The following is a 15,391-nucleotide window of genomic DNA, read 5'->3' as shown; positions in this document are numbered from 1 at the left end:
TGCACATGAACAGTCTATCTAATTATATTAATTAAATTCATTTGTGTCAGTGGTCCAGGGACTTTAATAGATGTGCTCAGAATCGGAGGATGATTACGCGGCACCGGTTTTTAACCGGGTAGTATATCCTCAAAGTCATTAATTGTAAAATCAAAGGCAACAAACGCAGCCTACAAACAGTTGGAGTCAGATGGACTGTTTTAATAGTAGCAGACTGGCCTGGAGTGGAGCATGTGACTGGACTGCTTGTGTGACAAGAATGTGGTAGGTGAGTTTCAGACTAGTGTACATTTTAAACTCACACATACTTTGTATGCGCAGAGAAAACGCGCAGCTACTAAACACGTGCACTCATGGACCGCACTCTTAGGCCCGTATTTATACTTTGTTTTTGCAGCATTTGCGTCAATTTGTGATGCAAAAGCAGCTCAAACTTACAAAATATAATTATATTTTGCTAGTTTGTGCCGCTTTTGTGTAAAAAAATGGCGCTAATGCGGCACAATAATGTATAAATACGGGCCTTAGGGCCTGATTTATGAAAAGTTAGCGCTGCCTTTACGTCATTTTTTTGACACAAAAGCGGCGCAAACTTACAAAATATAATTATATATGTATATATAAATAGCATCACAAAATGATGTAAACGTGGCACTAACTTTTCATAAATCAGACCCTTAATCCTTGGCTACAGCATGGGAAATAATGTGTGTAGTTTAATGTCTTATTAAAGTGAACCATGCATCTAGGGCCGTATTTATACTCCGTTTGCGCCGAATTTGCGTCGTTTTTTTCGACGCAAATTCGACGCTAAACTAACGCCAACTAACGCCATATTTATACTATGGCGTTAGAGGCGAATAGCGCCAAAGTTCCCGGAATGTGCGTCATTTTTTAGCGTGAACCTCTTCCTTGCGTTAATGATATGCAAGGGAGGCGTTCCCGTCTAAAAAATGACTCCCAGGCCTTTACGTGGTATTTATACTCCCGGGCAAAAGAGACGCCCGGGAGTGGGCGTGGCTAAAAACGGCGCATTTGCGCCGCTTTTTAACGCCTGGGTCAGGCATGGCGTTAAGGGACAAGTGGGCTCAAAATGAGCCCAGAGTGCCCTCCCCTGCCCCCAGGGACCCCCCCTGCCACCCTTGCCCACCCCAGGAGGACACCCAAGGCTGGAGGGACCCACCCCAGGGACATTCAGGTAAGTATTTTTTTAATAATTTTTTTTGGCATAGGGGGGCCTGATTTGTGCCCCCCTACATGCCACTATGCCCAATGACCATGCCCAGGGGACAGAAGTCCCCTGGGCATGGCCATTGGGCAAGGGGGCATGACTCCTATCTTTACAATGATAGGAGTCATGTTGATGGGGGATGGGCGTCGAAAATAAATGGCGCAAGTCGGGTTACGACGATTTTTTCGACGTAACCTGACTTGCCCCATTTTAAGACGCCCATGTGCCATTTTCCCCCTACGCCGGCGCTGCCTGGTGTACGTGGTTTTTCTCGCGCACACCAGGCAGCGCCGGTCTGCTTGCGCCGGCTAACGCCATTCAATAAATACGGCGCCCGCATGGCGCTTCAGAATGGCGTTAGCCGGCGCAAAACTTTTTGACGCTAAACTGCGTTAGCGCAGTTTAGCGTCAAAAAGTATAAATATGGGCCCTAGTGTCTGTGTGAGTAGAGCCTCTTTACCAAGAAAGTATATTGTGTATGTAGTAGTGGTGCTGCCTACTGGATGTTGCGTTAAAGCACTTTCCATGGATTACGTTGTCATAGAGGCAGAGAACATATGAGGCCGCTTTTGCAAGACCAATTTTTGTTCTCTTATTAAAGTGCCCCATGCAAGGGGGACTTGTTATATTAAAGTGCACGATGCACCTACTATCCGTGTGAGTGAGGGCTCTTTACAAAAGTAAATATATTGCGTACCCAATAGCATTGCTGTGAACTGAATGTTGCTTTAAAGCGCTTTCCATGGACTACATTGTACATATAGAAGCACTATAGGAGTATTTTTATTCAGATGGCGCTGAACAGCATTTTGGAATGAACTTTGTGGAAAGAGATAAACATACTATACGTGATCACCAAATTTAATTATGAAAATTAAATTAATTTGTGTCAGAGGTCCATTTGCTCAGAATCAGAGGATAATGGCATGGCATGATAAATACATTTAAAGAAATTAACATCAAGCAAAATGACGATCGGAAAAAAATGCCACTATAAAAAAAGATAGAAAAATAAACAAGTGCAGTCACGCGGACTACTTTAATAATCCATAGCATTGAAAGAAAGTGATGTACAACAAAGTGAAATGTGGAAACATTAAAAATGACGACAATGGCAATTCAATGCTGAGGCAAATAAAATTCTGATTCGAAAGGAAAAAAAAAATTGGCAACAATGAGTTCTCAGAAGCACAGAGCCAGTAGCGGAAGGACACAAATTATACAAAATGTGTTATTACTTTTCCCATTCTCCTGAAAAATAAAAGGAAGGGATGTCAGACATCTGGTAGCCAATTAGGAGGCAGCTGCAAAGGTTGACAATCAAACCTGCATATGGTAAGTGACTTTGGGGCTCCAAGCCTTTTACTGCATACAATGCCCCTTGCAGCAACAGCGCATGCAGGCTATTAGGCAAGACCTAAAAAAAGGACTTGTTCACTACTACTGATCACTACACTGTATGCTGACACCACCACGCTCATGCTTCTTAAATCCTGGTGAAGGCAGTGACCTTCCACCACCTTGAGGGCAGTGCTTTAGGCACCCCTCCTGTTCCAACAGGACTGCAATCCATGAGCAGACCTATGTCATGTCGCATAGTCATGATCTGTGCTCACCTATGGCAAACAAAATCAGCATTAGGGATCCAGAAAACAGTACAGTTGGGCACTAATGGCAGGGGTACAGTCTTTACCATGCAGAGGACTTCTAGGGCCCAACACCCGTGCACTTGAAAAATCATGAAGCAAAAATCTTATGTTACATGTGAATTACAATTTTGTGTCTAGAGGCTTAAATGTCTCAGTGAGAAAGTCTATGTAGCGAATTGTAAACAAAATATAAAACAACAACATTTTACAGATACAAGCCCAATATTAAACAGCAATATTTAAAATCAGTAGTACTGAGACATTTTAAAGAGATGAGTCATAATAGAAGACAATTTCAGTTTCAGAGCTCATAATTTATTAATGATATGAAAAATGAAGGCAAAGAGGCAAGGATTTACTTGAAAGAGAAGCATGCAATACACACTGAATAGACATCTATAAACTAAGAATGTGAACTATTGATATAAATTGGGTTGGTATGCATAATGTGCTTACAATAAAAATGGAGAAAAGGCCAGATTGACCAGCTTGTTACCTTGGATGAAACTACAATAGTCATTAAGGAATGGGCAACATTGAGAATATATATGAGATGGAAGGTTAAAGGCTTGGGCCTAGTTTTGCTAAGATTTTGCGTCAGGGTTGCGTCACTTTTTTGGCATAGCACCAACGCAAAATCAATATTGAGATTTACAAAGCCACCATGCGAATCCTGATTATTGTGGCATTTTTTTTTAAAAGTAACTCAATGCAGCGCATGACACTGCCTTTCTCTACTGTTCATCAGGTAGGTGTTTATATTTATTTTGATGCTAACCCATATTTACAAATTCTTGTAAACATGGGTTTATGCCAGAAATGGTGCACCTATCATGGACAGGGTAACAAGGAGAAATATCTTTGTTTCTCCTCATTATTACCTCTTTGTGTGTTCGCTGCATTCTGCAGCACATATGCAAAGAGAAAATAACCTCAAAAGATAGCATTTGTGTAGGAAGGTACCCGTCTCTGCACTTAAATTAACCTGACCAAAACACAAGCACCCTACTGGCATGAGGCAAGGGTTCCTGCAATGGCGCTAGGCAGCCACAAGTGCGCCAGTACTAGTAGACAGCAGAACTACAGCATATCTTTGAAAATATTGCGCAGTTCAGCTTTATCGCTTTCACACAATGAAGCACAGCAACTTCACTTCCTGGTGCATTGCTTGAAATGTTAGTAAATATGCCCCTTGATTTCCTTCAGGCTACGCTTATCAGGATTTCATGTGCATTCACCCGATGCAAGTTGTATACACAGTCACAGTACGGGTTGTATGGAGTGTACAGCTATCCTATTTATTTAGATTTTCCCTTCATTCATTTTTTCTACTCTGTGTCTTCTCATGTGACTGATAAGTGGATTTGATCCATTGCGTGCCTCGAATAAGGCACTTTCTGTGAAGCCTAAATATGAACCGATGTCTGAAGATGCTACTTGAGCTGTTAAACACGATCTCTGATCCTCGGGATGCTGGTGGCACGTCTGCTGTGGTCATAATGTGGAGCTCGAACCTCATTGGCCGTAGTCCAACCGTCACCGTCAAGTGACCACCAGACTCGTAATGACCCAATAGTGTTATGCCTGGTGTTAATATTTACTTCCTCTGTATTTTCTGTTGCCACATAAACATTTAAATTTAATATTTCAGTGGCTTGTATGAACAGTTGCTTTTGTGTCTATTCAAAAAATGCTTTGATGTCTTAAATTGTATTGTAGCACACAATGTAAAACAAAAATGCACTTCATGGTCATCTTACCTCATAATTACCTGATTTTATTTAAATTTTTTAAGGGGCATTTCCATGTGGAAAACGCCTTGCCATCAGACGAAAGAGATCAGTCACACCTGATGAACACAATGCGATTGTCTCCAAAAAAGGTTCAAAAATTGAAGTTGAAAAGCAGAACATAACAGCTTATGATACCGCTGCTGCATATTATTCAGATGTTGAGGAGGATTCCGACGCTACTGACGTTGATACCAGGATAGTAGGAGGGAGGGCCTGCTCTCCCGGTGAATGTCCCTGGCAGGTATGCTGAAGTGATCTTCAATAGCTTAACTAATAATTTAGTTGTCAAAGTGTGCTGTTGTTCTCTTATTGTCTCAAATGGGCCCTAGGATTTGAGAAAATATCACACATTAATCCAAATGTACGAAACATGTTCTAGTTCTATACATGAAGGGTATCAGTAAAAATTTGTCATCTGTACAACACAAAATGTCACATTTTAAATGTTTCGCAGCAGGAGAACATGTAACAGCAAGAGTAATAGCCAAAAACAGTAACGAAGCTCTCTACAGTCACAGCCAACGTGTCTTGTTGCACTAGGAGCTGCCTTTGAACATCACAAAATTATAATAAATGTCATGTTACTCAATGTTTCCCCATGTGTTACCCTATGGTATCATGTCAATAGGCCTGCAATATTAATAAATCTGCCTGCACATATATTAGCCCATATCCTCATGTTAATAAACCTGTCTGTGAACATCACACAGTTATAACAAAGAACTAGTGTGATAACCTTGTCAAAGAATGTTGCAGTCATAGAGGTATGCTGGTGGTAATACGAGAGTCAAAATCTATACGTGATGGAGCTATTTATTGTAGAAATGTTCATGTATGCTTCTAGATGCTGAAGGAAACCAATTTGACTGTGCACTGAGGTCAGATTGAAAAAGGAGTGCGGTAAAAAGGCCACACCTACTCAATGGAAATCTTAAGAGTCTCAAAAGAAGACATATAAACTACAATAAACTGTAAAATTAGAAGAAATCGCCCAATTGATTGAAAGTCAGCTCAGTCTATAAGAGTGGCTGTGGGAAAGAAGATGCTTTGTTTGAGAGAATGGGGGAAGAATACCAAAATAGCTATGAAGCTGTAAAGTCAATGGTATGTTCTTCAATGGTACCAGAAAGAATATATCCATACATCTAATGAGGGCTATGACATGGATAACAAGCAAATACAGAAACATATCCTGTTGCTGCATTGCCACAGCCGAGACTTTGAGTCAATGACTGGGAAATTAGGCATCCATTATCTTCTCGTGCTTTTCAAAGTAAATTAACAATAAAGGCCAGGAATATAAGATACTCCACACTTTGATAATGCAGAAGATGCCATCATTGCAGTTGGGTGAGTCGACATCATCCCCCATAGCACTCTGCATGAGTCCAGGAGAAAGGTCTCCAATGTGTAAGCATTACTAAAGTGCTGAGGAAAGCCCGCAGTGCGGGACGCCATCATTGCTGTTGGGTAAGGGGATTCCATCCCCTAATGCACACTGCATGAGCCTAGGATGATGGGCTCCAGCGTGGAAATGCTACTAAAGCACTGGTGAAACCCTGCAGCGAGAGATGTGTCCAGGCATGTCCCAGGTCCAGGAGCGGGCCATTATGCGCTCATCGTCAGCCAGAAGGAGGCTGGGCTCAGCCAACCCCCTTGGTTCTAAGAACTGATATGGAAGATAATTTGCCAAACTAATTCTAAGATAGACTATTTTACTTCAAATAACATTGATAGCTGTGACAAGGGCTGATAACAATTCTTATGTCTAAGTAAGCTATAAGTCTGTACCTGCATAAGTAGAGTGAGCGCTAAGCTCTCCAAAATAGCCAATTGATAATTATGGGGAAAAGAAAAGCAATGGAGGCACTTCCAGGAATGACAATGTCCAAAAAGTCAGCTAAAATAATCCTCTAATACTAGCATGCTGAGAGAAATCGGTGGTTTAATTGAGGAAGTGGACACTATTTTGATTCTGACTAGCAACTTGTGCTCCCTCTTCACAAACAAACCAATAGCGAAGTTATTCACTCAGAAGTCCCATAAGGCATCCATTCTACAAAGAAGCTTGCCCTTCTGTTGTCAAAAATAGGATTGTTAATATCGAGCCTCCTCTGTCGGAGTCAGAGCATATACCTCTGTCACTTCCATACAAACCAACTGTACTTTGTGAAAATAGGTTTGACACTCTCTGGAAGCTGTAGAATCTGGCACACAGCTTTGTCATAACAATGTAGTCGTATGCCCGCCCCTCTTTTAGCTCCAACATATCTCTAGCCCCACTGTGATTTACTTCCTTGTAAGTGACCTTAAAGCTGAAATAGTTAAACTCAAGGTCATGGCAGGGATGTGGAATTCCTATTGCCTGACACCTGGGACATCTTGTTTGGGGTCAAGGGCAACAAGTTTTTATATTTACTTTGTCCTTGGGACAAGTAGACCCAACCCTCTGTAGCACAAACCCTTTGGCTGCCTGTTTACAGAGAGGGGAACTCTCTGCAGTTGAGGTAATGTGTATCTAAAAGATAATGCTGTTTGAACTTGTATTTATGGTTCATTATTTGAAAGCCTTCATTATTAGGTTGAGTGCTGTAAATAAATGTTTTAAGGTCACACTTCACTACTGACGTTGGTTCCAGTACAAAAAAAAAAAAAACGTGTATACACATGTTTGAAAAGTTTAGGCTATGAGGCTTAGTATAATGCTCCCAGAATGCTCTCTGATTAGATGCAAATGAAGTGTCATTTAGTAAAATGTGTTGATGCATGCTAGTATTTCCCAAAAATATTTCTAATGGAAAATCAGTGTAACCATTTTCAACACGAATATGGGAAGCATGAAAATAAACAAACACTGACAAAGCCAACTGGTCTGACATATTTTTATAAGTCTTTTGGTTTCATCAATGCGTGTCTTGTTTTGACATGGCTTTTGTAACACTTTATTGTTGTGGGAGCTACCAGGCCCTCAACATTGTAACAAACACTGGCAAAAACCCCACAAAAGGTTTTTGAACTCTAAAAGCACACGTTGCCACCAGTGGCATAACAAAGGCCCCGCAGCCACCCTCCAGGGGGCCCCTTCAGCACAGCACCTGCCTTGAGTAAGTCTGGAGAGGGGGCTCCTCCATGTTCTTTGCAAAGGGGCACCCTCCAGTTTCGTTACGTCACTGATTGCCACTGTAGTTCCTGACACTGAACAAAACTACTTTGTGTGCCAATATGCTCCTTGTGGAAGAGCAGATGCGATCACTCACAGTAAATCCAGCCGAAAGAGAGAGAAATAGAAGTTTAATAAAAACAAAATGTCTTTGTTAACACCAGACCTAATTAGGGACCAAGACCCATATGTAGGTAGCTTTTTGCATGTCGCAAACATGGTTACCGAATCACAAAACGGGTTTGCGACTTGCAATTAGGAAGGGGTGTTCCCTTCTTAATTGCGACTCGCAGTGCAATGTAGGATTGTTTTGTGACCGCGAACGCGGGCGCAAACAAATTGCAGTTTGCACCCATTTCAAATGGGTGCTAACACTTTCGCAAAAGGGAAGGGGTCCCCATGGGACCCCTTCCCCATTGTGAATGTCACTGTAAACATTTTTTCCTGCGGGCCACTGCCTGCTCTGAAAAAATGAAACGAAAACGTTTCATTTTTAATTTTTGTAATGCATCTCGTTTTCCTTCAAGGAAGCAGTCACAGACATGGTGGTCTGCTGTCTCCAGCAGGCCACCATCCCTGTGAGGGCCACTATTCGCAAGGGGGTCGCAAATTGCGACCCACCTCATGATTTTTCACTAGGTGGGCATTTGCGAAGCCCTTGCGAATCACAGATGGTGTCAGGGACACCATCCTACATTCGGATTTGCGACTCGCAAATCTGAACCTACCTACATGTGGCCCCAAATTCTTAAAGAAAGTCAAAAGTGCACCCATGGTATATGTCGTACCCCTATAAAATATTTGTAAACTGTATTTTAGCATGGGTAGATTTGCTCATGTGAAAATCTATTGAGCATTTGCAATTTCATTTTCCCTCCGGCCACTTTCTTCCCAACCCTGGAAGAAGTTCTAATTCTGCCATTGTCGGGAGTAAATGTCCATGCTTTCTTATTATGGGAAAATATAAGAGAGAAGCTGGTGAAAATCTTGAAAACATGCAGGTTAGTAGGTTTGCAGACTCAAAGGCATTCCAGCCCTCGAACTATTGTTTACTGCTTCCTCCAGCCCCAGTATGCAGATCTGCAGAAAGGTGGCAAAATAAGGAAATTGCTACAGTAGGGATTGAAACTGCAAGTATTCAAGCCCTACTATGGTAGCAGCCCTGGCATAATCAAAGAGGCTATTATCAGAGCTCTTACATAATGAGATTGCTGCCATAATTTGTCGCTACACTACATGGCACCAAAGGGACAAGTAGATCTTTTTACAGGACAAGTAGATTTGAGAAGCAACCTGTCCCATGGACAAGTAGATATTTTAATAAATTCCACACCCCTGTCATGGTAAAGATACTTCCCACAAAGCTTACATCAATTGGTTTTCTTTCTCAAGAGAAAATAAGATATGGCTCTACAATGTGGTAGAGCTGTTGGGACGGGCTCTTCAGATAATTGCTGCCATCATTCTCTTGGGAAATGGGGGCTTTTGGAGCAACCCATACTGCACCTGAGGGCCAGGAAGCCAGTGATGAATTGTTTGAGTGAAAGATCCAGCAATTGAAACAGATAAGATGCTCAAAGAAACTACCATACAACATGTAGTGAGAGAGCAAACCAAACTGTCAAAGGAAATTAACCATACTGTCCTCACCTGCCAATATCAGCCACTCAGTCTACCCTCTGACCCCCATATGAGGCTGCCAATGGGGTGCAGCACTTCCTTGTATTCTGGCAGAACGTGTTCAGTAAAGCTCATTGAAGGCCAACTACATTATTGAAAAGGGATTATGTACATGGAGAAAGTGGCAAAGCTTCTTGGGAACACAAGGGAAGACGAAGACTCATTGATTAACATAGTGATCAACTGAATCCATGACACAAGCAAATGTAAATCAGTAACTTGCTCAGATATCATGAAGGCTATGCACCGCCCAGTGCCTGGAGACATGTATGACTATATTGAAATTTCATTACAATCACAAGATTTGTCAGATGTGTTCATAGCTATGGAGATCTGATCCACATCCCTCATATCATTGTATATTTGCTTGAAATATAATCCTCCCTTGCCAAAAGATGGAAGATCAGTAGTTGAAAACGCCATCCACCAAGAGCCCCTAGAGGAATCTCACCAAGCCTTAGAGAGAGTGGACTGATTTGTATGCAGAAACTTAAGGGCCTAATTCACAAAGTGCCTCCGGACTTCGGGCGTAGGCTCCACAGTCATAGGGGAATCTCCACAGTCGGGGTGGAATCTCCTCAATGAGAATTCTCATTGTAGAGATTCCACCCTGAGTGCAGAGATTCCCCCACAACTGCGCTCCCTCCTCCACAAGTCCGGAGGCCCTTTTTTGAATCAGGCACTAAGTGTTATTCCCTGCTGTTCCATGTTAAAATGTATGTTGAAGGGATTATACTCTTATGGAATACTATAGGTTTAAAACTGAAACTAACAGATACCAGCTGGGGGACCTTTATTGACTCTTTTGATATATATCTATTCCAGATGATCTGGTGCATAGGCCAGGTCCATAGATCCTGCTTCACCGATTTTTATATTGAAGCTGTTTCACAGGGAAGAGGGAAAACACCTTGGGGCTTGTGATTTGTAGAATCAAAATACTTCCCATAAATTTTCTTTATATCCTTAGGATAAAGATTAGCTGTCTTGACAGTCATGATCTTCACATCTTTAAAGTTTATAATTGAAATGATGGACGTAATATGGAGTCACAAAAAACATCTCAGGTTGAGCATGTGATAGCCATTCCCCTTCAAATATAGTTGACACACATACTCTCAAGAGGTTAAAGTAATCCTGGAGATTATAGTATATTATGCTAAATCTCCAACTGTCGCCACATATGATGCACATGATAGTCCTTAAGTGGAGTGACGGCGACCATAATGCCCTCCATCTCACAATGAAAGGGCACTTGTTAACTATTCCCATCAAACAAACAACTATATATCATGGTGAGATTAGTGTCCCAAACAATAAGTGGGCACTAAAATGGTGTTCTGTAAAATGTCAACCTCATTTAATGTCCCAAATCTATAATAATGTTGGAGACACTATAAATTAAATGGGAACTAGTGAAAAAACAGATGAGGAAGTTGCAGACATGCTGAAGGCCCACAAAACGATATTCGATTTCTTAAAAGAAATGTTTACTAAAGATTGTAAGTTTACATCTAAACAGGGATCAAACACATTATTTGTATAATAAATAGTTTAGTGTAGCCAAGTCAGCTCTTATAACCTCCATTAAAGATAAAAATGGTGAGTAAATAAAACTCACCAGGAGAAACTATAACCGTATACAAAATGCAGCTAGTTCTAAATGAGAGAATGAATTATGATGGGATCTGGAAGTTGCATCCAGCGCAGGGGATACTAAAATATTCTGCCACATAGTAGCGCCTGAAATCCACCATTCCATGACTAAAATTGACTTCCATGCCCAGCCTAAGGTCTGTGTTAAGCACTGCAAAGGCTTATATGTGGAAGTTGGCAAGGTGCTTATTGAGGTACATTAGGCTTTGCCCCACATGTGATAAAAGATACACCAAGCTTATTAGTGATCACATTAGAGGACTCCTATGATGCCATCAATGGGATAGTTGTGGGAAGGTCCCAGATCGCAGACCAGGAGACGTGGACGCCTCTTGAACCCCTTGTTTGGGCCCTATATCTTAATTAGCTTACTAATTGCATCCTGGAAGGTGCCGAGTTATCAAAATCATGGCATGATGCTTAGATTGTACCAATCCATAAGAAGGGCATCCACGAAAATCCTCATAATTATAAGCCTATTAGTCTTATTGATTGCCTGCAGAAGCTTTTCTGCTGACAAATACTGGGTAAAGTCATAGAGTGGGCCATTGAAAATAAGATCCTGTTAGATTTAATTCCATTAGATAGGATTCCACCCCAAATCAGCACAATCAATCAGATCTTTCGATTGTGTGAAATACTCTGGCAAACTGAATTGCTGGGGAAGAGCCATTTCTATATATGCCATTTGTTGATCTTAGGTCAGCCTTCAATCTCATTCCCCGTCCCAAGGTTTGGGGTGACCTGGGCGCCATGAGTGTTCCTGACAATATTCTATATATATTAATAAGGGTACACAAGACCAACTATGCCCGGGTGAGATGGGGCAATGAGGGTGAGGTGACCAACCACATCAGAATAAAGAAGGGAGTTCAGCAGGGTTGAATCTTAGCCCCAACACTCTAGATTTCCCATGTAATGATGTACCAAAAATAGGAGCTTTAAAAGTACCAGCATTACTGTTTGCTGATGATATGCTCCTTATTTCCAAGAAGATGTCTGGTTTGCAGGCTCTGATTGATCATTTTTTGACATTCTGTGCAGAACGGGAATTGGAGCTAAATACATCAAAACCAAATATATGTCCTTCAACCCCTCTAAATCCACAAAGGTTTATATAAAGGCCCACAATGAAATGATCAAGCATGTTTTAGACTTTGATTACCTTGGATTCAGATTGACAATTACAGGAGTGGCTCACGGGGACACTTGTGGGGGGGAAATAAACATTCAAATAAATTAAATAAAAAAATAAACACTTACCTTCTCCACCGCTGGACCACTCCTCTTGCTCCCATCACTGCTGCAGGCACAGGCTCCCAGCCTGCCCTGCAGCCAATTGTGACGCTGCTCAGAGCAGCATCAGGATTGGTTGGGAGTGCCCTGCCAGGGCACTCCCAGCAGACTGGTAGCCTGTGCAGGCTCTCTCCAGCCCAGCAACTGTATTGCCGGGCTGGAGAGAGCACACTGTGCATGTGCGGTTGGCCAGCCTGAGACAGCCGGCCTAGCATACATGCGCAGTGAGAGGGAGTGCTGTACCCTCCCCTCACTGCTCATCACCCCAGTGGCCCTATCCCATTAAAAGATAAAGATAATAAATAAAGTTTATTATCGTTTTCTTTTAAAGGTTTTGCAGCTGCTGGCAGGGGGCAACGCTCCTCCACCCTAATGGAGGAGCCGCCCCGTACAATTAATACATCATGGACAAAACAGATTAACAAAAGTGCATTAAGATTACAACACAAACCCACGACTGCTTTAAAACTATATAAGAAAACCTAATTGAAAATAGTCTCACCTGCCTCAGAAATTTACAATGTTAAAGCTGAGGATACGACCCTGTATGGTTTCTGAAATATACAGACAAGTCAGGGACACTGGGTTAGTGGAGGTTGAAAATAATTTTTTGCGATGTTTACTAAATCATCCACAGAGACTACTAATTGACCTAGGCATGTATCCTATTAGCTACAATCTAAGACCACTTCTGTACTGGCGCAAACTGTGGCTGAGGCGCTACGTCTATAAAGGCTAGGCTTTGAAAAATACTGCGCTCAAATCATCATGCAGGAATTCCATGGTTAGCATATACCAAAGACATGTTACACAGTTTAGGTCTAACTACCCTTTGGGAGACCCCTCCAGATGCTCATGGGTGTCCAAGTTTGCAATTAAAGAAAAGCTTTAGTACTATCTATGGGAAGAGGGGCTGTGTAAAAGGAAATTGGGCAGTCTGACGGATAAATGTTTTGAACACAAATTCACTCCACCATTTGAGCCCTTCCCTATGGCCAAACATTGATATACCAAATTTAGGTTCGATATCTTGGCCACAACTAGTTTTTGTATGTGTTGGGGCAAATAATACTGCTCTGGCAGTAGATACCCAGTATTTAGAACTGAGACTGAAACGGTTACACACTTGCGTTTATTTTGCTATGTTTATGCTGCCCCTCACAAGGAATGTATCTAGCTTGTGTGTTGTCTGTTATGGGGTCAGACAGTGTGAAAAAGCATTGAGAATTATAAGAACTAGTACAGCTAGAGTAATTGCTTAAAGTGTTGTGAAATATTTAATTTCCACGTGGGTAATGAGAAAGGAATTGTGCCCCTCAGTATAATCTTAATTTGATTGCAATTTGACGAATTGACTGCACATGTTTTAGCATTTTTTACTACGAATGTTTGAAAGGAAAATTTGTTTTTAATTTAATATATCTGGGTGGCGAAACAATGAATTACTTGTCCTGAATATCAATTTAGTCCATGTTAGCTGATATTAGATTTATATATATGTGAAGGTGAATTTTGTTATACTTTATTTTCATTTTACGTACATTAACATACAGGCAAGTATAAATGACATCTCCCGCAGAGACGGGGTACACTGAAGAAATATAACAATGGTGCAGGCGCATGGCATACATGACAATGGATCAAGCAATAAGTTCTGTACAACGTAGTACTCATGTCGAGTTGTGCAAAAACTTTGAACAATAGCTTTGTATGTACACCTCATTGGTCAATGCGGTAAAAAAAGAACTGCAGTCCACAAATGTGTGCATACTACATAACAGTGGTGCTTGTGTCTATGGACAGGTCAGTCGTGGCCCCACACAACAGCCACGATCCCCAAACATCCATCCAGCAAACAAAGCGGATACGTGTGTTCCTTTAGACATCAACATTCATATCCTCACTTGCTTCCTTATCGTTCTGTACACGCACTAGGTATTCCTGATAAGGGCCCTAAATACTCTTGGGGCGACTACATACAGGCATGAGATTGCGGTATACGTCTATTTGAGATTTGCAATATATCATGTCACTGTGCCGCTCTGGCATGGTTGGCAAGTGGCCCTCCATCCACCGCAATGCTATTCTATGCCATGCCAGTAGAAGACCTATTGTTGCGAACCACCAGCACCCCCTCTGGACTTCTTTATCATAAGCCTAGAAGACTATTAATGGGATATGGGTACTGCCTACCTAGTGATCTCCTCCAGGACCTGTAATATCTCAAGCCAAAAATATTGCACTCTGGGGCAGTGCCACGCGACATGGGCAAAATCAGCTTTGTCCGCCCTGCAGTGTAAGCAGCCAGCATCATCGTGTAAGCCATAACAGCATAGCGGGCTAGGGTGTAAAATAGCCTGTTAAGGTAGTTGAAATGTACAAGACAATGACAGTCATTCAAAGACACTGTGCGAATTACAGAAGTGCAGTAGGCCCATTTTGCGTTGCTAATTTCTATACCTGTGTCATCATGCTAACAGCATTGAGCCTTAGTAATACCTGTGCATCGTTGAGTCTCCTGCAAGAAAGTATATAGCGTCGCCTAGGCTGGTAATGATTCCTGTAATATGTATGTCAGAGCTGGTACCTCTGATGGTTCTATCAGCGCATCCACTTACAAAGGTCTCAGCATGTGTCGCGCTCTGTAGGAGTGAAATTGCGCAAGTGTTGAGGGCACTGCTTTCTGGGTGCTAACTTGCGACCAGCCATACTGGGCCTTGTTCTCGAAGAAGTCTCCCATGTATTGTATTCCTAGTTAATGAAGTGCTGTCGCAGCGGCCTGTTCCTGACCCAATGGAAACCATGTGCACAAGTCCAGTGGGAGCTAAGAAGAGTAAAATAAGGATCCAGGGTGCAGGTCCAGCATTTTCTTCGAAAGGTATCTCGTAGTACCTATCTGGTCTATGATACGAAATCAGCGTACCGA

The 15,391-nt window shown here is 41.9% G+C and overlaps 1 protein-coding gene across 1 annotated transcript in view; it reads left to right on the top strand.

Annotated features, from left to right (window-relative positions):
- The window catches only part of F10 (coagulation factor X), a 242,593-nt gene that overhangs the window by 137,385 nt on the left and 89,817 nt on the right, over window positions 1-15,391 (top strand). Inside the window, exon 6 of the mRNA XM_069204955.1 lies at window positions 4,676-4,914. Within this exon, the coding sequence (XP_069061056.1) occupies window positions 4,676-4,914 (239 nt within the window). The remainder of the gene's footprint in view (window positions 1-4,675; window positions 4,915-15,391) is intronic.

Source organism: Pleurodeles waltl, chromosome 8 (genome assembly GCF_031143425.1).
Source record: "Pleurodeles waltl isolate 20211129_DDA chromosome 8, aPleWal1.hap1.20221129, whole genome shotgun sequence".
Lineage (NCBI taxonomy): Eukaryota > Metazoa > Chordata > Amphibia > Caudata > Salamandridae > Pleurodeles > Pleurodeles waltl.
The sequence above is the reverse complement of the archived record's forward strand: the minus strand, read 5'-3'. Positions and strand labels throughout refer to the sequence as shown.